Genomic DNA, 24,119 nt, shown 5'->3' with positions numbered 1-24,119 from the left:
CGGAATAGTTGTTGTGAACGCCGTATGAAAAGTTGTTTGTGGAGCTCGAAACTGTCAGCTGGTTGGTTATGTCAACACACTTGCTGCAGTAACCAACAGACTGATATTGCTTGGGGAAGGTACAATTTCCGGACACGCAGTTTACTGGAGTATTGACTGCGTCCGGATTGAAGAAGCCGGCATGAATCGCTGATTGCATACCCTGAGTCAAGGGGGCCACGAATGGATCAGGACGAGTATCTTTTGGTTCGTCAAACACATTTGTTCGTGCTCCAGCGCCTGTCTTTTTGCATCCGAAACCAAACAGCTTTGATATCGCACAATCTGTTGCGCGAATGGGTCAATTGTGATGGCGAAAATTGTCACGAAAGCGCCAAGTGAAGAAACAATGTGTCGGTCGCGAAGGCTCCATAGCAGCCGGAGGGAGCCAACTGGTCCACGACTGGCCATTTCGTAATCTTGGAGATGTCTCAGTGGATGTGCCTGTGTAAACCATGTCCATTTTAGTTGACTCAAGCCTTCCGTTGTTACCAGAAGCATTGCCGCTTTTAACAGTACTACATATACTGACACCAAGGAGTTGAGTGAGATACTATAGGGCCATTGGGGAAGTGGTCGGCCTTGATGTAAGTATATAGTTGCAACAATGGCAATAGTGGTAGTGATAACGAGTAGGCAGCATATGACCTCGAGCCACCAATCACGAAAAATTGCCGATACCGTGTGATTCTGGTGGCGGGAGCTGACTTGCCAGGGTTTCTCCTTCGAGCTGGCATGACCAGAGGTGCGTTGACCATATTGTATTGTGTTTGTCTGTGAACTCGACATCCTTGTCAAAACTTATCCGGCTGTCAACATTTGAACCGTTCGCTCATTAAGAATTTCCTTTCGTATTGGCGGCCAATATCATGTAAGGATACCCTCCGTTTCCTTCAAATATGGTATGGTAGAATTCGTAGGAAATCTGCTGGTGGCAGGACCGTCTTGATGGGTGAGGAGGACTTGGGACGCCTGATCTTCCATCGCACCTAGTACTTATTTAAAGATGTGAAGGGTTGAGTCAATGTTCCAGACATTTGGCAGGGAGTTGTAATCATCCTCTTCCGCGGCCCCCCAACCCTTGCTCTTCGGCTGAATGGTAAGGCGTAGGTGATCATCTCAAGAACTACTGCTGCTGTGTAACTTATATTGCGTGCTGAGAACACTTGACCCCAGCTCTCGACAGATACTTGTGCATCTCATTCATTGAGCCCTGCCGCGCAGAAACCCATCCGTTCAACTCGCTGGCATTTGGCGCTGCTTGGCGGACTGCGCAATTGTTTAGCATTTTCCGGACGACGCCTTTGAGAGAAAAAATCTGAAGCATGGTTTTGTAAGAGAGGATGATCAATTGCGCCTAGCCATGTAGTGGATCGTTCTGTTCAGGTACTTAGTCAAATTCCAGCTCACCCCTCCACTCCTATAGTTATGCTCGAACGAGTTAGTCTCCCAGCCATGTCTTGACAAACAGCCCCCAAATCCTTATTGTGGTACGATATCTGCAACATTTTCTCTTGCAGTCATAATCAATGTCCTGATGGCTGTTTCAGTCATATGACGTCAAGAATGCTCATGGCCAAAAAGGTGGAGACCGCCGCTGAAAACGACCATGCTGACGAGATCATCAAGGCTGCAAGAATGCAAATCAATGGTTACGCCACCGAGCATGGACACCCCATGTTTAGCATTGACACTATCCACGTCTTTGATATAGAGAAGTTCCTAGGCTTCGATCGGAACAACCTCAACCTCTAACATCGTTTGAAAACCATCGCGATTATTGAAAGACGCCTTGCACGACGAGAACGGTATAGTGAGAAAAAGGTACCATGAGCACCTGAGGCGTCAACACATCCTGCAGTGGAACACTAATATTCAAGTATCTTGTACTCCAGGGATATCAACCCCACTGGATCGATGGAGAGCAATCCCGAGCCTCAACATACGCAGCATACTAACTAGGGAGCATGCGAAGGAAGCAGCAATTCAGCCTTGTTATATCCTGGTCACGTTCCATCTTCAGCGACGTGATGCACAACGGAAACTTCGACTGCGGACTGTGTTACGATACTACTCCGTGAGGCTGACCAACGAGTATTAGTAGTGTTGTACGAGTCTACAATATGAGGCTGGGTTTTGTTTTCATGGGCGGCAGGACAAAGAGCCAACATGTCGGTGACGATCAAGTCCTTCATAGAGTATGGGTATAGGATGACACCATCATGGAATGAAACAACGGATATGCACGTTCATTGAGATCTTTTTCTTCATCGTCATCTTCACATCAAGCTTGCCATTTTAGGTATTGTCTAAAGTTTTGATGACTCAATAGCTAATTGCAGATAAATCAAATCTTCACTTGGTGACAGCATGCTGCATGTTCACCAGGGTGAACGACCCAGCCTCCATCCAGGTAGTGGACTACTGCGGCACCAGCAAGAACTCAGCTCCTTTGCTGTCAGAAACGCCTTCTAAGCCCTCTCAAGGCCAGTTGTGGCATTCGAAGGTCTGGGGCTCGAACGCGCTGAACCCCAAACGCTGGAACTTTTGCTGCTTGGTACTTGCGGAGTGTATCAATGGAGAATAATTCAGTATGGCCCACTACATTCAGGAGTAGCCCAATTCTAATGGCATGAGTATTGAACTCCTATTCTTTACGTGCTCCTCTCCGTCATGGCTTGTCATTCAGTCGTCTCCGTATCGCCTGAATCAGCTGATGGGAGAAATCAGGTTTCGACTTCAGCAGAGCCTTCATCTCCTTTTCTCCAATAAGCACATCACGGTTTCGGATGACCCTTTGAATGTAGTCGTGACAGATGTTTTCCAACCACTTATGCTAGCCCGACCCACCGACGAGAACCAAAATCGACCAGCTCTGTGGCAATCTCTGGTTGGCCCAAAGATATCTCGGGAGATTTCTTTTTTGTCAGCAGGTCGACCGTCTGATATCCAAACACGCGTCCTTGAGGGTTCAACGCAGTACTTGTCGGCGACAATAGATACTTCTAGAGCTCGATTCACATTACCAGCAGCACTAAATGCTGGTGGCACATATGTGCACAGGTATTCCAACAGGCATGCGATATCATCAGCCTTGTCATCCTCTAATACCATCTCACACAGGTTACTTTCCTGTCCATGCAGAGTCAGTTGTACGCTCTTGCTGTGCACTAAGTGCATTGGAAGTATAAACGAACTGAGAAGGGTCCGCTGAACGCCCCCTCGAAGTACTCGCTTCTTGGAAATAGAATTAATTTCCCATTAGCACTGCCACGAGCGGTCACCGCATTTGATCTTAGTTACTCGGCGCCAGCGGTCACAGCATTCGTCGGCTTTGTCGTTTTCGGCTCGAAAATTGCAGCAGCAGCAGCGCTTCCAGAAGCAACTTCTCCTTCAATTCTTGATTCATCCATAACGAAGATCTCTTTTAGATGAAAATCAAGACCTGACGGGAGACCGAGGTAGCAATGCGAACAGTCCACTTCTTCATTGTTAGAGGCAGACAGAGAATGACATAGTTTGTTTTACTCTGGATGATGACTACAGCTTTATTTCCAGGCCAATGCATCAAATACTTCAATCTCGGATCCAAAGAGGTTTCACAAAGCGGCAAGCAGACATGTTGAATATGAAGGAAGGTGATTGGAAACCTGTACAGCTTTTATGTTGTTTTTGGCAAAATCAAACAACGAGTGTGGTTATCAGCTTTCAAGGAAGGGACTGTGGCAAATAGAGTAAGACACATAACTATTTAATGTTCTGCTGTGTTTGTGGGCCTGCTACCCGATTTAAGACATTCAAGCACGACTTCTACACACGCATATCCATCCACCTTTCGTGGTCTTTAGGCATACCTCTGTCCTAGTCAGGGACCTCCGGACCACCATGATTGGAAATCGAGTCAGTTTGTTTCCTCTGCAAGACAGAGCGGTCGATCTGGTTAAGTGATATCAGGACGATGAAAGGCGATAATTGACCGCTTTGGGAAGATAGGTTGCGCAAAATTTTCACCAGCCAGCGCACACGAACGTGTCGCCTTTGGATACATACATCTGCCAACCCAGGAAACGGAGCACGGTCATTCAGACAGAACGTGAAAGAGCCGAGGCGCATCAAACTCAAGGCTTGAAGTGGTATTGCCGAGATTCGTACTTCGATACCAGTGATCCAGTAGGTATCCTGTTATCACAGAGCTAATTTTGGACTTAGACAAGGTTGAACAGCAAAGGCAAGCTTGCAAGTTGGGTAGCCTATGTCGCTCATGGAGGCGCAGGTTTTGGCTATCAATGCTGTGATCCGGTACCTAAAGTCCGGGAGTTCTCATCTTGCAGTTTTGGAAACGCTGACATCAATTGGAAATGTGTTATTTCCCGAAATGGCTACCAAGTAACTCAACGGTCTTGCTATAAATGCCAGTGTCGCAGACTGTTAGCACGTAGGTCTTATATTGTTTTGCAGCCATTAAATCATGTGTCTGTCATCCGAAATCGGAAAGGATGATGCTTTAGTACCGGATGTAGGAAAATATTGCTTCTTATGGATTCCCATGGCGCAAAAACGGGGACTGTCTAAAAGAGCGATAGCAGATCTTCATTCCCTTTCTTTACACTATTGCTTGTGGCGGTTTGTGTTTTGGTAGGAGGAGGTGATGATTGTCCCGAGAGATCCATTCCAGCGAAACCGTTCATTATATCACTATCTGACATGCCTCCGAAGCTCGGTGCACTGGAAGTTGCTGCATTATCATTATCGAAGATGCCCATGATGTCATCGAGACTGTTTGTTGCAGCCTGTGGTTGTGAAGGGCTTGGAACAGAAGGAGAAACGACACGTTGAGGCGTGCCTGCAAGGCCTTCAAGACCTGACAGGCCATTGGCAGGTTTCTCTTGGCTGGATGCTGGAGCAGCACCATCGAAATCAATATCGAGCAGATTCTCAGCATTTGCCTGGGCATTCTGCGGATCCCTGCCTTGCACGGCTGCAGCCGCAGCGTCGGCAGCCAGAGGGTTTTCTTGCGCATTTTGTATTTGTTCTTCAATAGCAGCTTTTTGGACAGCATCTGCGCCAAAGCGACCTTCGCCAACGAATTGCTCAGGCGGCTTATGATAAACTGAGGCGAGGGTAGAGAGCTCAGTGAGAAGGCGATCAAGGAGTGGTTGAGGTAGTGCTTTGATGGTGGTAGTAATTGGTGGTTTCTCTGAGAGCACAATGTTCTTGGGGGCATGCTGGTCGGTAGTGTTGGACAAGAGTCTCCAATAGACATAAGCTCTATCTCGGATGTCTGGGTTGTCATTTTCAGCAGTGGCTGCTGTGAGAACTTTCGTTACAAGTCCTTGAGCAGCTTGAGGTCGCTTCAGAAAAAGCTTGACGACCGCTGTCAGAATTTGCAGCTGAGTCTGCGAAAATTCTTCATTGAAGCCGTCGACGAATCCACCAAGGATGTCACCAGCATTGCTGATCTTCTCCGCGTACTCTCCGACAATCCATATCAACGAGCCCCTGGCGTTGGGCTCATCCAACTCATCAATACATTTGCAGAGTGTCGGAATAATGCCCTCGTAACCTGGATATTTTCTGAAAATGTCTTTGATGACGATGATGACTTCCTGCACAACATAATTGGCCTTTAGATTGATAAGATCAAGCATTGCATTTACGCAACGTTCACTGGCACTTTCAATCTTGATCGCCACCTGACCAATCGCTTTCACGGCCCTACGAACAAAATCCATGTCAACCTCCATCGCATATTCTTTCAACTCTGCCAGCAATTGGTCGACATTTTTGTCGTTTGCTATTCGAACCATAATCTCGAGCTTCTGGAACTTGACATATGGTGGGTCGTCGTACTTGCAGAAGAAAACTCGTAGTTCCTTGCTCAATATATCTGGCTGCTTTTGAAGAAGCAAGTCGATATTCCGTAAAGCAACGTATTGAACTTCGGGCGCGGAAGAAACAAGAGTCACGAGTGGTGGCGCCATCTTCTTGAGATACGATTTGACGGCCTCGGGACTGATGTATCGCATGTGCAGGAAGACTGTTTTGACAGCGGCGAGAACGACGCTTGAATTCACATGTTGGAATTGAGGCGATACCCGCTCGCATATATGCTCCGCCTCCTTAACGTCTGAAGCTTTGTACTCAGCAAGCGAAGTCAAGATTGTAACTCGTCCCCATTCTGTGCATTCATTGAGCGCCATGAGCATTTTCTTGAGCGTCGTAGGCGTGATCTGCAAAGCCTTGGTCTCGGGTGATGCCTTGCTGATCTCTGATAGTGCGGTGACAGCATTAGCTACCACCATTGGATTCGGATCTCCGAGAAGCTCCTGCAACGTCTCCAGAAATCCATTTTCCAGACACATCGGAGCGTTTAGATCGAACAGTTTGGCAACGCAGATGGCTGCTGTTTTTCGCACATATGGTGATTCGTCCCGAAGGGTCTTTCGTAATGGCTCTTCCATATAATCCACCATTTTATCGACCCTGATACAGCCCATTGTTCGTATTGATAGTGCTCTGATGAGGGGATTCGGGTCTTCAGAGTCTTGAACAAAGGTATTAACGGCAAGGATGCAAAGGTCTGGGTGAGATTTGGCGTAGTTCCTAGCTCATCGTAAGATACCTTGCAGGGTAAATGGTTGGCATCTTACATTAGATAGAGGTATACGAGCTTCTTCTGGTCTAGGTCTGCAGTAGCGATGTTTTTGAGAACATCCGGGAATAGTGCAGAGACATCCTTGCCCAGAGTCATTGCCATAATGGTCTTTTGTATTGACTCTTTCCTTCGTAACAGATTAGAGAGAGCTTGCGACGAAAGGATGATTGTACTACCTTTCGTAGGCATACTGAGATCTGCGCATCTTGTTAAAATATGAAAAAATTAGGAAGCGAGCACGTACACAAGTCCAGCTCGTAGCTCGAATGTCTCGCCCTTCTTCGGAGGTGCAAAGGCATTTCTCATCCTATTGACGGCCATATTGCTGGCGTAAGCTTCAGCAGCGACAAAAGTCGCGCCTCCGCTGTGATGAACTTTGGAATCGTCGACACCTCCAACGGTCAAAAATGGCGAGTGTTGGGGAAGCTCTTGGTAGATGAGAAAGATCTACCAAACACGATCTGGTTATATGCAGAGGCAAGGCGAAAAAGAAAAGATGACGCGAAAGGACAATAGTGGGAAATGCAGCCTCTACCACTGCAGGCACTTCAATTTTATTCGACCAGATATGCCAAGATCATTTACCAACACTAAACTTGAGCCTCAATTCTGGTGGCACTGCATCAGGCAGACCGTTTTCCTAATTGTCTTTTATAAAATCTAAATTCGCACGGATACTATCAACTGGCCCATCACAGATTTTGCAAACCACTCACCCCGCCTTTGGCCAAGATGGTTTCAAGGCATGCCCCTCTCACTCCGGAGCTTCTCCACAAGCTTACCGCACAGAAACACCGGAACTGTATCCCCTCTCCAAGGCACGGCGGTCCATAAGTGTATAGCCTGTTCATGAGATGACGCGAAAAGGGTTGTTCATTGTTTAGTCACTGCATACATTATCTACATTGCGATAAAAATTACATCTCACCAAGCTACCATTTATTGAGCAACTCAAAACAGCATGCTGTCAGCTTTGAGCGACAAGAGCTTGACATCTAAGCCTAATTGAGAGAGTTCCGCCTACTTAAATCAAGCTTTGGCGAAATTGATTCATTATTTACTATCGCAAGGTCATTTCAGCGGCAGGGTCGTTGATAACGGCCAGTCTCTTTCTGTGTCTGTAAGCCAACCGATCTGCCGTGTTTGAAGCGGTGTTAACAGAAGGACTCCCGGACGATCAATTCCCATCTGGCCTGCTGTTCCCCACAAACCCAAGGCCACATGAGGTCATTGCTGTTGGTACATGTGATCATTCTATTGGTCGCATATTCCGCATTTGATTTGTGCTTCTTTCATAGGATTCGAAGTCCTACCCCCCACGAGTCCACGACGCAGTTTGCTCTCCGCTCATTGCCACATTGATCATATTTTGAGACCTACTTACCACAATTTTTCCATTTAGGACATCACACTCCAACAAATACGCCACCATGCATGTTGACTCTGACGGCAGTGAAACACATCAGGAGAAACCCTTTGAGCACGTTCCTGGTGACAAGCAAGAGACGCTTGGCATCACAGGCCAGGACCTCACAGCGACAGGGCAGGCTGCGGCCCATCCTCAGCGGGCAGATGGCAAACTGGAACTAACCGAAGATGATGCTTACGAAAAGCTAGGCTATTCCTATCCAGAATGGAAAAAGTGGATGATTTTGGTAATCATCCTATGCATTCAAACATCAATGAACTCGAATGCCAGCATGTACGGCTTTGGCGTTGATGGGATTTCGGAAAGATACGGCGTTTCCACAACCAAGGCGCGATTAGGACAATTTCTTTTTCTGGTCACGTATGCGCTCGGATGCGAATTGTGGGCTCCTTGGTCTGAAGAGTTTGGACGATGGCCTACTCAACAACTCAGTTTGTTCCTAGTGAACATTTGGCAAATTCCCAGCGCTCTCGCACCCAACTTCGGTACGCTTCTGGTAGCTCGTGGACTAGGCGGTCTGTCCACTGCCGGTGGATCTGTCACTTTGGGTGTGATCGCCGACTTGTACCAGCCTGAAGACACCGGATTCCAGTACGCCGTAGCTTTTGTCATCCTATCCTCAGTCGGCGGTGCACCAGTCGGAGCGGTCATCGGTGGTTTTGTTGGCCAGTACAGAAGTTTTGAATGGATATTCTGGGTTCTTCTGATAATGGGAGGGATCGTTCAAGTTTTGCATTTCTTCCTAGTCCCGGAGACACGGACGACTGTGTTGCTGGACCGAGAGGCAAAGAAACGGAGGAAGAATGGTGAGAAGAATATTTATGGACCTGATGAGCTGAAGGAAAAGCGATTTTCTGGGAGGGAAGTGGCCAGGATTTGGTGGAGACCTTTCTTGATGTTTTTTACTGAGCCGATCGTCCTATTCCTGTCATTGTTGAGTGGCTTCAGTGACTCCCTGATCTTCACATTTCTGGAAGCATTTACACCAGTATTCGAACAATGGGGATTCGAGACGTATCAGATCGGGCTGTGCTTTCTTTCGTGAGTGTTGAGGTAGCAATCTCATTCAAAGGGTGCTTGCTTACTGTCTACCAGGTCTGTCGTTGGATACATACTCTCCTACCTTACTTACCTGCCTGTCATTTGGCATCACAATAAGACGAGAAAGGTAGATCCAGATCGGCTGTCCCCAGAATCGAGATTGTGGTGGTTGCTGTACCGTGAGTAATTCTCTTCTTACTGCAAGGTCCAGGACTGACAAGCAAAAGTTGCACCTCTCCTTTCTATCGGTCTGTTCGGTTTCTCCTGGACAAGTCTGGGTCCGCCGCAGGTGCACTGGATTGCTCCATTGATCTTTACCACCATTGTTGGCATGGCAAACTATGCGGTATACAAAAGCTCGATTGATTATATGATTGCCGCCTACGGTCCATATGCCGCGTCCGCCACTGGTGGAAATGATCTTGCAAGGGACTTCTTGGCCGGTATTGCCGCGCTGTATTCTCATCCATGTAAGTATAGCTCTGTACCATGTTCGGGAACTTTGACTGAACAATCGTCGAACAGTTTATGAGAACGTGGGTGGTGAGGACCGGCATTTGATCTATCCAAGTACGATTTTAGCCTGTTTGGCTGTGGCAGTAATCATTCCAATATATGTCTTCTACTGGAAAGGGCCTCAAATCCGACTGAAGAGCAGATTTGCGCAAGAATTGGAGAAAGGCAGACAAGCGAGGATGCAAAAGAGGAGGTCGACTATTGGTGCGCAAGGTGGTCTGGGCAGACATGTAGAAAAGGTATGAACACACTACGCGGTCTCTTATTTGTCATCCTCCGGCCTACTGTTAGACACCTTTGGCGGTGCTCTAATTTGGCATGCAACAAAATCTATTTGAAACGATCTTCGAATGAGACGCTTTTGCAGGAGAGGTGTACAACTTTATTGGTTGGTCTTGCTTCGCTTGGGCATGGATCCTACAGGAACCAGCACTAATTGATGACATTTGATTATTCCATCACAATCTAGTGTTAGGACAGAATAAATTCAAAGAGATTTCCGTTCCCCTACATTACCATACTTGGTGATCAGATCATATCAAAGCCAATTGAACACTTCAATGAACTCGGAAACTTTCAATTATGTCCTAAGCGATGTTTAGTGAACATGAAAACACGGTCCTAGACCTTCTCAAAATCAAAGGGAGATTCCGAGCCAAGGTAGTCTTCTCATTGGCGGCATCGTATGTTTCGGTAGATGTTGAAGCATCCAGGGGCAAATGGATTGAGTAGTGGCCGAGGTGTAAGGCTGGAATGACCTGTGCAGGAGGGAGTGAACTTGAGAAGGAGAATGGCTAGAGCTATAGACGAAGAGACCCGAATGAAGGAGTTTTTACACCTGGCCAAGGAGTACTACAGGGGGAGGCATCAAAAGACGTTTTCGAGTAAAGATATTAGTGCCGAACTAACATACTTCCAGGCCCCTTGTAGTAGGTGGTACATGTCGCGAGGGTTGACGCCATCTCGGATTTTAGCGCAGACGATGGCGGTGCCGGTAAGTAACTAGTAAAATGAGTTGGCGAAATCCACAATGTACAAATTTAACCTTGATATCGACAGCCCTGGCGCTTTGGCTAAGTCAGAAGATCCTCCATGTATCCCGCTATGACGGGACGTTTGTTGTTTGTTCAGACAGACCAAATCATGCTATAGATAGTTCTCCTTACTACCGTTTCAAGGATGTGAGTCCTCTTCCCTACTCATGCTCGAATCTCTCCGCGTCCCATCCAACTCCAGTCAAACATGAAGATTTGAAGTGAACAAGTGTCAGGCACCTGAGGTCTTCCAAATGCATTGTTTCTTTTCTTGCGGGTCCAAAGTTCCGATAATCAAGACTGAAATATGGATCTTTCACGAATTTGTGTTGTGGCTGAGGATAAGGTGAAGGTTGGCACAATTTCGACGAGCCAAGCGAACAGATTTGCGCAGCAAGAACAGGTCTTGCTACTGCGGGTTCTGTCGATCTTGTTGCTACGCCTCGCTGATGCCTGATCAAAGTAATAGCATCGCAGAAGGATCGTTGGGGGCCAGGCTCTGGAGTGGTGCAAGGTAACATTTGCATGGCTTCGTTACACACAACTTGCGGCTGCAAGGCTGCGTCAGCTTCAAACGTTCTGAGCTTCGTGACGAAGAGCCGTCGTACTGCATAAACAAACGATTGGTCTTAGCTCGAGATGAATCATATAACCCGCCTGCTTGTATAACCACAGAGCTGCCGCAGCAAAGCAGAGCACAGCGGCTCTAGGCTGAGTACGTGCGATTTGAAAGAACATTTGTCCTGCCCCTCGGGATGAGACTTTCCAAATGCTCTTTGTTTGTCGAAGGGTAGGGAGAAGCTTTCTTTAATATCTGGCATCGGGAACAGCTTTGACTCAAGTGGGTCTCTACATGAGCTTATATCAAGTCCCAACTTCGACCTTTCTGCTTCTGACTTTGAACTCTTTATCTCTCCTTGGCCATGACTGAAATTCTTCATTTTCGGTCCTCGTTGCGAGAAATGGCCCGAAAGGCTATGCCGGAACCCTCCGGGAAGCCGAACAATATCTCTGAGTCGGGAATGGTAGAAGCTCTTCCTTGGGCTTTCATACAGGAGATTCCGGGTCAAGAGCCACCTCCCGGACAAGTCTCAAACTTCACTGATCCACCGAATCTTGTGATCACCGTTGCTGTCGTTCTTTCTATCAGCTCCTTCTTTGTGAGTGTGGCGGAGGGTTTTCGTATCGACGCGAAGGTCTCTTCCGCTCGGTCCTTTACTTGGGATGACTGTGAGTATCCGCTTTCCGAATAGCAACGCTAGGGCTGTGGTTGATGTAAGTGCTAGATGCCAGTTTCTTAGCCACGGTAGATGCGCACAACTCTACTTCCTCGGTCAATCATGCAGCTGACCTTGAGCTTGGATAGATTGGTACCTTCGCCTACTCAGCACTCACAATTTATGGTGAGTGAGTTGACTCATACTGGTATCAAGAACTAAAGCCTTGTCTACAGGAGCGTTTTCTTATATCGGCATTCATCAATGGAATGTACCACTCGCTAGGATGCTCTACCCCTCTACACTTCGGGTAGGTTGTCCATTGAATCATTATTCAAATTTTTCTTCGGGGTGATTCTGATAAGCAAGTGCCTTTAGAGGAACCTCATTCTTGGTGGTGTCTATTCACCCACTATGTTGCTGGCAAAACTGTCGCTATTTCTACTCTATCTACGTCTGTTCAGATTAAGCCAGAGTACCAGAAAAGCGACATGGATTGGGATTGTTTCATGCACTATTTACTACCTCTTTGGGGGTATATTTACGTTGACTATGTGCAGTCCTTGGCCTGGAGAAACATACTACGGCTCAGCATCAGCAAAAAGATGCAGGTTGGTTGAAGGATATGCCTATTCAACGATAGGCTTCAATGCCCTTTCCGATATTTATCTGATTATCATCCCGCTCCCGGTAATTTTGGGGTTGCAATTTCCAACGAGGAAGAAAATCAGAATATGTTGCATCTTTATGCTAGGTATCTTGTAAGCCCTCCTCATTGAAGTTCTTGCTGGCTGAGTGGAAAGCTAATCATACTCTTGCACAGTGGTTGTATTTGCGGGTTTATCAGTACAAGCTTTTGGCTTGTTATGCTAAAATCTCCAGATAAAACTTACTGGACAGCCCCAGCGTTGCTGGCATCGATCGTTGAACTTGACGTAGGCATTATTGTCGGATGCATGCCTGTCATCCAAGTAATACTCGTTAGACGCTTTGCAAAAATGTCTCAATTCTCGCCCTGCCGATATCTGACCAAGCGTTTATTTCGCGCCAGATCCAAAGCTTCGACCGGAAGGGTCGTAGAACATGGCCCAGATCTCACAGAAAACGGGAATGGAAGACCCTATCTGGAGACAGAAATCCTGCATGGTGCTGATGGAGAAGGGAACTTCATGAGCAGTGTCAAAGCGCGAACAGACCCACAGAGCTCATGGCTCTCATGTCCATTCAGGGCCATGGGAACATGGACCCGAGGCCAGGGCAACAAAAATAACCCCACCGCCGCCGGCACCCTGCGTTCGGACCAGGGCAGCCTGGTGACGAATTATGTTCCATCAGCGGGTTCAAGTCACATTGATCAGGAAGAAGAACCCAACAGACATTATATGGTACATGTGCAGGAAATTGAGAACGTGGTCTGAGAGATTGCAACATATCATGTTGCGGCATTTTCCGCTCACGTGGCTAGCTGGCCAGTTTGGAAGGCTTTTGCGCACAGGGGCAACGGCGTTGTTCGATTTGTCTTGCATCTAATCTCGGCTGGTCCTGGATTACCCTGTCTAGATGTCTTGGACATAGCAATGAACGGCCCGAAAAGGCAGATAGATATGTATACTATTACTACTTTTGCGTTGCGGGCATACTGACGATGTCAGCACCTATTCCCTTCAGCAGTAGGAACAGCTACAAGATCTTCCAGTCTAAGCATATACAATCGTCGAGCACTATATGACTTATACAAGCATCTTTACCTCGATGCAGAATCATTCTGTCTGCTCAGGAAAGCCAGTCATAAACTTCCTTCTGGAAAGCTTACGTGATTTGCTAAGTACGGGAGAATCTGCTCGGGGCCCACCCCCGGTCAGTCAGTGGGGATGCATCAATTCAAGTGTGTTTCGAAACCCCACAAGCGCTGTCCTTTGGTGGAGTGATCGATGTGTCCCTATTCTCGGTCTGGGCCCGAGGCCTCGATGCCTTCTGTGGTAGTTTAGGTCTCGGCACTAGCAACAAACGATATCTACCATAATCCCTTGGTGTGGCGAGAGGCGTGAACGGAGCCAGAGCGCCCGTCTTTTTTGAATCAGTGACGGAAGAAAGAATCCTTTCTTGCTTGCTTGGCTTAGCTGGCTTTTGGGCGGCTTGTTGCCTGGCCCTATGCGGCTGTCCTAGGACTTGCAGTCAATAAATGTATTTTGAAAAACGTATATGAAGTAGATACTTACACATACATCAGTTTCATGTCCATCGAAAACTTCCGCGAAGCCTTCACCCGTGCCTAAAAGAGTTCGACTCACAATACGGACAGCAAGAACAAATCGTCAATATGAAAGTTTTCTCTTCATGTAGGCTTTGTTTTCTTGATTAGATATCAACAACATCGATGAGTCTACACTGGGGAACCTACCGTGTATTCCAAGCGAGTCTGCAGGACTCTGTGAGTCTGATTGCCTCGAGAAAGGACTATATGAGCGTGGACAAGAACTTACAAATCCTTCAAGCTGTCAACGAAAGTCATATGCCCTACGTAGGCATGATGCAACATACTATTTAGAAATTGAACATAACAGTAGACGAGCAGCAACAAGCAATTACAACTTTGAAGTTCCGATACCTTCTGGAGAATCTTCCTGGTTCGGCTTACACATATATTGACACCCTTAATAGCAGATGGAGAGCTTTCTGGAGAGATATCACAACGTACTACTACAGAGAGAGAGAGAGACAGGTGCCAAAACCGCAGTTGCAGAGAGTTTGGCGGCAGCCGAAAGCGAGGCGGCAACGGAAGGCGCGGCGTCACACGAAGGCGAGACGGCAGGAGGGGAAGGCGAGATGGCAGAAAGGAAGATGCCACGACAGCGGAAGGCACGGCGGCAACAGAAGGTGCAACGGCGATTGAGGATAATCATACCACCACCAAGCCAGGCCCTGATAAACTCTTCGGCGGGCCTTTCGAATCGAAAATTGAGGCCAAAGGTCAGGAACTATACAGTGATCTGAGCGAGATTATCAATCGATACAAGGGCAACACTTACAAATTCGATGATATGCTTTTCGGTCCAGTCACTGCAGATATTCTGCGGGCCCTGGCTCCGAACTTGAACAAGAGTGCAGAGTTGGATTGGGACAAAGAGCCTCTCCAGTACTCCCATTTTGTCAAAGCTAAGGAAGAACGGAGAAAACGAGAAAAGCAGAAGAAGAGAAAGAAAAATCAGGCAAGACCGAGCCAGGAGCAAAAAAGAATAAGAAACCTAACTGGAATCAGATCATCGAAGCTCGATTGCAGCGGCTGGAGCGATTGGAGGAGACGAGGGCCTCGGACGCAAGTCTCTTTTCCTGGGTGTGGCAGTGGTTTGGTAGAGCGACTGACCATCCAGAAGACAAAGCCGAACAGGATAACGGGTCTCTGCCCAAAATATCCTTGACGAATACGAAGAAAATGTTATGGGAGAGTTATTCGATCAGGCAGGGAATGGAGACAGCGTGTCTGAAACCACCGGATAATGACATCCAGTCTTAATGCTATGTACGTAAGAGCGATCATTGCGAATGCCGGATTTACGGAGCTTGAAGATACTCCAGCACACACAGCACTGTAGGCCGGCGCAGCGTAACCTTCAGCTGGGTGAGATCAGGACGAACCCTAGAGTGACAGAGAATTTCTAATGGATGAGAAGAGGAGGACAGGGGTGAGGATGATGAATCTCTCGCCGCACCCGGGTTGAGATACATGGAGAGTCTGCAGCACTCACCCACGAATCACCTACCAGGATCCACGGCTGGGTGTCGCCGGTCTGGGCCTAGGGTGAGGCCGGTCGAGCTTACCTTGGTCTCATCCAGGTCTCATCCAGACAAGGTTGAGAAGCAGGCGCAGCTTACCCTGTTCAGTGACCGCATGCAGCAGCCTTGGCAGTTTGCAGAATCAATCACGTACGGTCGATGCTCGTTGCTAGTTCTTTGAGCAGTAATCAACAACCTGCATCATGAAAACCCCATCGTGATGCAATTGGGTCCTGTGGCAAGACCACATGAGTCTCTATGTGGGTGCTGTTTCATCTACATGAGCAACAGTAGAGAGGGGGCAGGTGGGTATGGATATGGGGAGGTTAGACGTAGTACCAAACGATGATAGCCAAGGAACGTCGGATAGAGGTAAATATGTAAAATAGCAATTATTCCTATACGGAGCTGAGAACCTTGACACAAAGGAGATCTTAACCCTCGTCTAGCCAAGGAGTCTCATATTTCACATCTCATTCAATTCGTCCTAGAATGTTGTGGATGTTGTGGTGGAGGCGACGGCGACGGAGGATGCTGCGAATGTAGGGGCAGCGGCTCCGGAGGGAATGGCTGCGAATGGACTGACTGTGACAGGGGCGAGTAAAGTTCAGCGAGGTCTTCAATTGTTTGTACAAAGGCCATCGCGTCTATACACCCAGCTCAAAATCAGTATCTGTCTCAAAGCTCGCGATGCAGAACACATACCTCCTGCTGAAGTAAACTTAAACACATGTTCACCTCTGTTTGTAACTTGAGGTTCATAGTCTGAAGAAAAGATATGACGCCTCAGCTCTCGAAGATAAACCAGAGTTGGGCTCGCAAGCCGTAACCAGGTTGGAAAGACGAGGTATTGTGTAATAAAGGCGGTCCAGATCGGCACTCTGGAGCTATGGTCAACGAATCATATCTCCTCTTGCAAGCGATAAGAATTAGTATGCATGTACGTACCTCTTCATCTCCCCTTTGTGCACCGACGCCTGTAGACGTACGGCTCTCGAATAACGATCGCGGTAGACACGTAAGGCATGGAGGTAGTTGTCATCTATGATTTTGCTGTGAAAAGAACTGTCAGTCTGACTAGTAAGTCACCTTACTGGCACAAGTTCAATGCGTACCCCGCAAACAATTCAGCTTCACCAACCAATTCATAGTCTTGAATATTAGTCACTGGCATGCAGCTGTCGTGACCACGCAGCGAGAGGAGCGTGCAATAAAAGACTACCAGTCCTATACCAGTTCTTAGTCAATTCCGGTCAATTTAGTAATATTGGTTACATATTTGACTTACTTTCAATGGTGCTGAACACGAAATTTGCCCAAAGGTCTAGCTTCGAACTTCCTCGTTTTTTCGTGCAGATCTGCAATGATGACTCGGCTCGATGGAACTCAAGAACATTGAGGGGCAGGCAGGAATACTTGCTGCCTCCATTAGAGCTACTGGGCCATTTGCATAAGATGCGGGCGCGGTGATCGCCTTCACGGTAGTAGAGTCGGGCGACGAGTTCGCTCCCACTACCAAAAGCAATTTCCAAGATTTCTTTGAACTCTTCTTTGAGACGTGTACGTGCTTCCGGGGTGTGCTCGCCGTAGCATCTCGAGCTAAAATAGTGAGCGGATTACCAAAATCTGCTTTGCTTGGTGCACGTACATGGCACCTGTCTTAGTCAGGAGGGTAGTTGATGTGTCCAAGAAGACTTTCGTCACCCAGTGCTCGCTCTTGGTGTCTGTTGATGAACTTTGGCGGGCACTTTCCACATGGACGCTGCTTGCGTCATTTAATTTGGAAGAAGAAGGATGTGTGCAGTCACTCTCGTCAGCGACAGGGCTATCAGAGATCCTTTCCAGCTGGATGCTGCTTGCGTTATCAGATTTGGGAAAAGAATGCGTGGGGTCATCCTCGTCAACGGCAGAACCATCACTATCATCCTCATCGTTTCTTGGCAGGCTTGTAAGGGCAATTTCTTCCATGTGGCAGGCAACGTGAGTGGCGAATTGCCGTCGCGAAAGCCACCCCTGCTGTAAGCAAAGAGGACATTGTTGAGCAGCCTATGAAGGGGAAACTGAGTACCTAGCAGCTGACAGCACAGTAGCCTGCTGCTGATTATTCAAAGGCATGTGGTGATCAACCTCAAGATGTCGAATGAATAAGTCTCTACTGCCAACTTCTTGTCCGCAGTCGTTACACTTGTAAGACTCTTTGACCCTGTGTTGTTGTAATTCATGCTCAAACCACAACGCTCTCGTAGGAAAGGTAACGAGCATATCGCGACAGCCAGCGAAGGTGCAGATATATGGTTGCAGGTCGAGGAAAACGTGCATTCTGAAAACGTTAGCCTTGACAGAGTGCATCTCATATTCCTACTAACTTCCAATCAATGCGGTTTTTAATCACTGTCAGTTTCTTACCGCAGATGAAGCAGATAAATGGCTTGCCGGAAAAGACCTCGGGAGGCATAGAAGGTACCCTAGGCCTCCCTTGGTGATTTTCGGTCAGAGTTGATCGAAAAGAACTATGAGAAGCCAACGAGGCTGCCGCTTGGGAGCGCGCAGGCTTTGAGCTTCCAAGTCCAGAATCGTGAAATTCTGATAAGGACCTGAAAATCGACTTTGGTTCGGCGTATTCTTGACGCTGTGCGCAGTTGGAAAGGAGTTTTGCATCTTCTTCATTGACTTTTTCTTCTCGTCTGCCTCCATCCTGATGCTCTGCTTCATCTTGCAACAAAGACTGTTGTCGACCATGCTTCCTGATGCGAAGGAATCTTTGCCAGTTGGCTTCCCCAAGACGTTCGACAAGGCTGGTCTGGGCGTTTCTGAATTTATCATGAATTTGCAATACCAAATACCAAGCAGCATCGGTGACATGGAAGGTGATTGCCCAAGCTTGATCTTCCTGCCTCCTGCCAGATAGATCCACCTCTATGGTCTCCTCAAGCAGGGGATTAAGGTCTGCTAAACAGATCATGTAATTATGCAAATCCTTGTGAAATTTCAATTCTGTACGAGCTATGGAGCTGTCAATTTCCAATGATCCAGAATCTGTGTCGGAAGTTTCAATTTCTTCGTCGGGAATGTCAAGTATGGATTTTGCTTTGTCTAGGTGCTCAGAAACAGTTCGCAGCGGGGCTGTGATGTCTTCATTTGGGAGTGCTGATCTGACTGCTTCGATCGTGTACACACCTAGCAAAGGGCGAACGGTTAGCTAAGAACTGTAGATAAGGCCTCAGAATGTACCTTTAACCAGGGCTGTTCCAATCTTTAACAAGATTTCGAGTACACAATCATGAACCTCCGCAGATCTTTCCACACAGACATCGAGTTGTCCATGGTCGAGAGAGTCGCTCCACAGGACCAGGCGGCTGAGGTTGTCGCGGATCCTCCTTTGCTGAAGCACTGTTCGTGTCCGGTCCAGGCGGCAACATGTCCAAATATTTGCAAGTAACTGCTGGCAGGCCTCCAAGAAATTCGATGCGAATCCAAGATTAGGGCTCTCTGAATGGTCTGGGTTAGTTTTGGGTTGTCTATGCTCACCTCGAGCAATCCAGGTAAGCAAGTAATCCGATGAGACGGAACTGTCGCCCCGCAGTGTCGGCTCCATCAGATTTTGCAAGAAATATCAAATTTCATTAATCCTGGACAAGAATTCCTAAATACACATTCTGGCTCGTTGAATGCATATAGCAATTCGAGGCGGACTGTTCTTGTTGAATAGCACCATGCCAGCTGCCAACAGTTGACAATGATGCAACCCAGTATCAGGCTGTCAGGCAAACACCTGGACCCAGCCTTGCGGTGAAAGTCCCGAACTCGGACATTGCATATAAAAGCTCAGAATGAAGGCTGGCTCCTGTTTACCTATTGTTTTTTGGAGCTCATACAATGTCATCCAAGTCAGTCTTTTTATGAGCATCGAGCAGCTCTAGCTCATGTCTACGATCTTGTCTCTGCCTACGAGCACAACGATATTCGTTCCACATGGCGGAAGTAGGCATCGCCCTTGGAGTCCTACCTTTGATCATTGCAGGGGCACAGCATTATTCCAAAGCAGAAACAGTGTTTTGTCAATACCGCCACTTCACATCCGAACTCTCCTACCTGGCTACCCGTCTTAAAGTTCAGCGAGCCATATTCAAGAATGCTAGCAAGAAATTGATATCGCTATGTGTGGGCCAGGAAGAGGCCAGAATCATGCTGGAAGATCTAGAGCATCCGGGTTGGACTGACCCTGCTATCGACAGGGCCTTTTCTATGCAGCTCCAGGACAGCTGCGACGCTTTCGCTGACTCTCTTCAAACTATAAGTAGTCGACTCACCGACCTAGAAAAGGAATGTCAGAAATTTGAAGGCGTGTTGCATGGTTCTCAGAGTGTACCCTAAGACCCCAGCCATTGGATAAGCCCTCTTGCTAATGATTGATCTAGGACGGACCAGGTGATGCTAGGAGTCGCGCTCGGCTGATAGCTAAGAAGATTAAGTTCGTTTTCCGTGACTCACGAACCCAGTTACTGTTCAATAGTGTGAGAGATCTCACAGAAGACTTTTGTGCTTTGATCACCCAGATCGACCCGTCTTATACTTATGAAAAGCCGCCACTCCTACCAGCTGGGGGAGATGGAAGAGAAGTAGCAAAATTTGGGTCGATCAAAAACGCGGCGGAGAATTTGTACGAGGCATTGGGAGCCGCATGTACCAAGCATACAGAGCATCAAGTACACTTCAGTCTGCAGCCGAGCTATATAAGTTCGTCTCCCGATGTTCGATTTCACATTGGTTTTCGACAACTACTTGCCAGATGTGTTGGTAACGATGCAGGTCCCACATGGCTTACTATCGAGTCAAGAGTCTCAGACCCGATAATGAGTGTCCCTAAGAACAAGGAAGGACCTACCAACCTAGAAAAATCGCTAAAGAGGAACAAAATGTCGCCCTCGCCTCCACCCGGCAGACCACCAAAGAAGCGGCAAAAAAACGTTCGATTTCGCTCTCAAACCCCTCCTCCAATATGCCAAACATTACAGCCTGACACTACCCTGCCAAATCTCTGTTCACATGGAAATCTGTGCAATCAGCTTTCCCAGCTTCTCAGTCAATCACTATTAGACCAAAATCGATGCATTGGGTTGCTTGGAGACCTCTCGAATCGCACACACCTCATTTATCTTGACTCGCGTACCCAGTCTTTGCCAAAAGGGACTTGCACTTCACCTTCTAGCTCTTTGAAGGACGTCTTGAATATGGTTGGGCGGGCCAGAAAGCCATTCAATAGTATCCCTCAGCTGGAAAGAATCCGACTGGCCAAGCAACTCGCAATAGCGCTACTCTCATTTCATTCAACTTCCTGGTTAGATAGCACCTGGTGTAGCGAAAACGTTTTCTTATATAACACCAGCAACGAAAATCCTCAGTTTTCTTTCAAACTTGATGACCCATACGTCAATGTTGCCATTAAAGGTCCGTGCTCACCAACTCCTCCAACACCGGGCTCAACGTCTAGAAGCTTCGCCCCGAATCCTTTCCTTTTCGGCCTTGGTGTTATGCTTCTGGAGATCGCGTTTGAGACACCATTGCGAAGTCTACAACGGTCTGTTGACATCGAAGCGAGCCAAGACGATAGGCATACAGAGTTCTTCACGGCAAAGAGGGTTAGCAAAATGGCTTCCAGGCCTCTAGGCATTCGATATAACAGGATCGTCCGAAGTTGTCTGAACTGCGATTTTCGTGGTGGAGATGATTTGAATGAGAGTGCTTTACAGGAGGCTATATACCGCGACGTTATTTTCGAACTTGACCGACTAGAAGAAAAGCTTCGTCGATTCAATCTTGAAGATTGATCATTATTGCAATTGACTGCAAACTTTTCGTTCGACGACACTATCTATTCGAAAAAGAGTCTCTTTTTGTCACTCTGGAGAGTATCATGGTAAAATGAGTTATTATGCCGGTCCGAACGCATTCCTCAAACTGTGGCTAGCGCATGGGATAGTATAGCAATATCCCCTGTGTTACTGAATGGGTGCCCCTGCCTTTTCAAGAATAGTGTTGCCGTGATTTAGCGTCAGAACTTTGCTGCAATCTTGGCAGGTAGAACGTCAAAAGAATTTTGAGCGATACTTTTGTACTTGACTTTCTAGATGAAATATGCAGATAATTTAGAAATTCAAGATTTACAAATGATCAGGATCGCAAAAGCTATCGAATGATGTTATTTTCATTATCCCTTGTGACCCCGAATAACCCCTGTCGTGGTCCTCCTGCCGATGAGGGTTTAGCGTTAAGAGGTACCCGCGTTTAGCGGTGAGGTTATTTCTGCAGCCTTGGCATTAGGAACATCAAAATTATGGGAGTATGCTGCAGCCTTGGCGTTAAGAACATCAAAATTCGTTGAGACCTGGCTGCAGCCTTGGCGTTAAGAACATCAAAATTCGTTGAGACCTGGCTGCAGCCTTGGCGTTAAGAACATCAAAATTCGTTGAGACCTGGCTGCAGCCTTGGCGTTAAGAACATCAAAATTCGTTGAGACCTGGCTGCAGCCTTGGCGTTAAGAACATCAAAATTCGTTGAGACCTGGCTGCAGCCTTGGCGTTAAGAACATCAAAATTCGTTGAGACCTGGCTGCAGCCTTGGCGTTTTTTGATGTTCTTAACGCCAAGGCTGCAGCATACTCCCATAATTTTGATGTTCCTAATGCCTATAAGTCTATAAATAGTATCATTTAATAGCTCCTAAAAGGCTCTATCTGACTATGAAGTTTATATTTTAATAACTATAATAAGAATAACTATATTATTACTAAAGATGAAACTTTATGAATAAATCTTAATATAGAATATATATTAAGCTTTTAAAAATAGTTTATTTAAGATTAATAAGCTTAGTAATTAGAAAGTTATAAATAAAATAACCTTTGTAACTTCTTTTATTTTTTATTTTTATCTTTTTTAATAAGCTAATTAATAATATTATAAGATTAATAATAATATTATTTAATAACCCTTTTAATTCTGTATAAGAATAAATAGAATTTAAGTTAATAATACAAATATTTCTCCTAATAATATGCACTTTCTGAGTCCTTTAATATAATGTTAACAAATCTAGACTAAAAGTCCTTGCCCCTCTTCTCCAGGACCCGGGAATTAATGCGTATAATGTGATAACAGTCTAGGAACTATAGCGTAACCCTGTTAATAGCGCTATCTACAATCCGGCTAATAGCGGGTTTTACCTAGTTAATCTAAGAGCTAAGGAATCGAGAGTATGCTGTTATGTAAACAAGAGGATCTTGATAGATTCCTGGACAGAACTCTTTTACTTAGACGATCTAGTTATAGTTACCCTGCAAATCGCAGGCGACTTGTGTATAATTAATATTTATAACTATTATAACCCTCTTCTTACCCACTACAGCGACACTAAGAACCGTAGCACGCTTAATACATATTACTACATGTGAACACGCCAAGCACTGACAGGCACTACGGAGCTGCCTGGCACTCTGCGAAGGAACTATGACAGACTTAGACAGGACTGGACCCTGAACTACACACATGGTCAGACCTGGACAACGTAATGATCAGAGGTGATTAGGGTGAGCACTCATGAGCAATGATCAGAGGTGATCAGGGTGAGCACTCATGAGCAATGATCAGAGGTGATCAGGATGATCAACTCTGAGCACGAATCTTCTAGTCTATATAAGCACGCTTACTTCCCAGATAGTTTTATAGTCTTTGTAGTTAACTTATGTTATTAGCTTATACCTAAGTTAAAGACATCTTAATATTATTTATTATATTTCTTATTCTACCTAACTAACCCTTTAGATCTAGCTTTTAGTTAAGACTTATCTTAATTAGTTAAGCCTTAATACTTTAATTATTACTCTTAAGAATATTAAGTATAGTTAAACAAATATTATATATATTACTTAAAGATATATACTATATTAATTACCTCAGGATTAATAAGCACCACTACTATTAAAGGCTAAGGAAGAAATATACAGTTTAAAGTTATACTACTAGACCTATTTTATAAAGATAAAAAGAGACTTTGAAAATTCTTAAACTAATTATATTTTATATATAAGTAATAAATACTAATAAAAAGAAGATCTTATATATAGTTATCTTTTTTTAAAGAACTATATATAACTAGTTTAAACCTTATCTTAAAAATAAACTTAAAGAGATAATAAAAGATTAAGCACCAGATATATAATAAATCTTTTATAGTTTTACTAACTTTATAATTAAGATTAAACAAGTATATAAGGATATAGATATAGTTAAGGAAGCTAAAAGAGACCTATTATAAATAAGGCAAAAGGGATCCGCTACAGACTATGCTTCTAGATTCTACTAGATTGCCTTATAAGTAAACTAAAAGGACTCCGCCTTATTAGTTATCTTTTACAA

The 24,119-nt window shown here is 46.0% G+C and overlaps 6 protein-coding genes across 6 annotated transcripts; 4 read left to right on the top strand and 2 right to left on the bottom strand.

Annotated features, from left to right (window-relative positions):
* Positions 1–4,607: 4,607 nt before the first annotated feature.
* On the bottom strand, positions 4,608–7,015 carry EPUS_06719 (uncharacterized protein; the record flags this gene model as incomplete). Its single annotated transcript, XM_007805197.1, has 4 exons — positions 4,608–6,642; positions 6,690–6,821; positions 6,871–6,891; positions 6,939–7,015. The coding sequence occupies 4 exons, from the start codon at positions 7,013–7,015 to the stop codon at positions 4,608–4,610; spliced, it is 2,265 nt and encodes a 754-aa protein (XP_007803388.1).
* Positions 7,016–8,124: 1,109 nt separating this feature from the next.
* EPUS_06718 (uncharacterized protein) lies at positions 8,125–9,925 on the top strand (the record flags this gene model as incomplete). Its single annotated transcript, XM_007805196.1, has 4 exons — positions 8,125–9,164; positions 9,219–9,343; positions 9,392–9,634; positions 9,690–9,925. The coding sequence occupies 4 exons, from the start codon at positions 8,125–8,127 to the stop codon at positions 9,923–9,925; spliced, it is 1,644 nt and encodes a 547-aa protein (XP_007803387.1).
* A 1,751-nt stretch (positions 9,926–11,676) lies between these two features.
* On the top strand, positions 11,677–12,080 carry EPUS_06717 (uncharacterized protein; the record flags this gene model as incomplete). The annotated part of the gene is made up of 2 exons (XM_007805195.1): positions 11,677–11,944; positions 12,001–12,080. The coding sequence occupies 2 exons, from the start codon at positions 11,677–11,679 to the stop codon at positions 12,078–12,080; spliced, it is 348 nt and encodes a 115-aa protein (XP_007803386.1).
* Positions 12,081–14,308: 2,228 nt separating this feature from the next.
* EPUS_06716 (uncharacterized protein) lies at positions 14,309–15,350 on the top strand (the record flags this gene model as incomplete). The annotated part of the gene is made up of 3 exons (XM_007805194.1): positions 14,309–14,438; positions 14,496–14,625; positions 14,675–15,350. The coding sequence occupies 3 exons, from the start codon at positions 14,309–14,311 to the stop codon at positions 15,348–15,350; spliced, it is 936 nt and encodes a 311-aa protein (XP_007803385.1).
* An 832-nt stretch (positions 15,351–16,182) lies between these two features.
* EPUS_06715 (uncharacterized protein) lies at positions 16,183–19,300 on the bottom strand (the record flags this gene model as incomplete). The annotated part of the gene is made up of 9 exons (XM_007805193.1): positions 16,183–16,352; positions 16,411–16,586; positions 16,654–16,758; positions 16,821–16,932; positions 16,994–17,304; positions 17,354–17,718; positions 17,791–18,025; positions 18,072–18,882; positions 18,937–19,300. The coding sequence occupies 9 exons, from the start codon at positions 19,298–19,300 to the stop codon at positions 16,183–16,185; spliced, it is 2,649 nt and encodes an 882-aa protein (XP_007803384.1).
* Positions 19,301–19,677: 377 nt separating this feature from the next.
* EPUS_06714 (uncharacterized protein) lies at positions 19,678–21,533 on the top strand (the record flags this gene model as incomplete). Its single annotated transcript, XM_007805192.1, has 2 exons — positions 19,678–20,070; positions 20,124–21,533. The coding sequence occupies 2 exons, from the start codon at positions 19,678–19,680 to the stop codon at positions 21,531–21,533; spliced, it is 1,803 nt and encodes a 600-aa protein (XP_007803383.1).
* Positions 21,534–24,119: the final 2,586 nt, after the last annotated feature.

The sequence above is a fragment of the Endocarpon pusillum genome (genome assembly GCF_000464535.1).
Source record: "Endocarpon pusillum Z07020 unplaced genomic scaffold scaffold4190, whole genome shotgun sequence".
Lineage (NCBI taxonomy): Eukaryota > Fungi > Ascomycota > Eurotiomycetes > Verrucariales > Verrucariaceae > Endocarpon > Endocarpon pusillum.
This window is presented reverse-complemented; position numbering and strand designations above follow the sequence as displayed.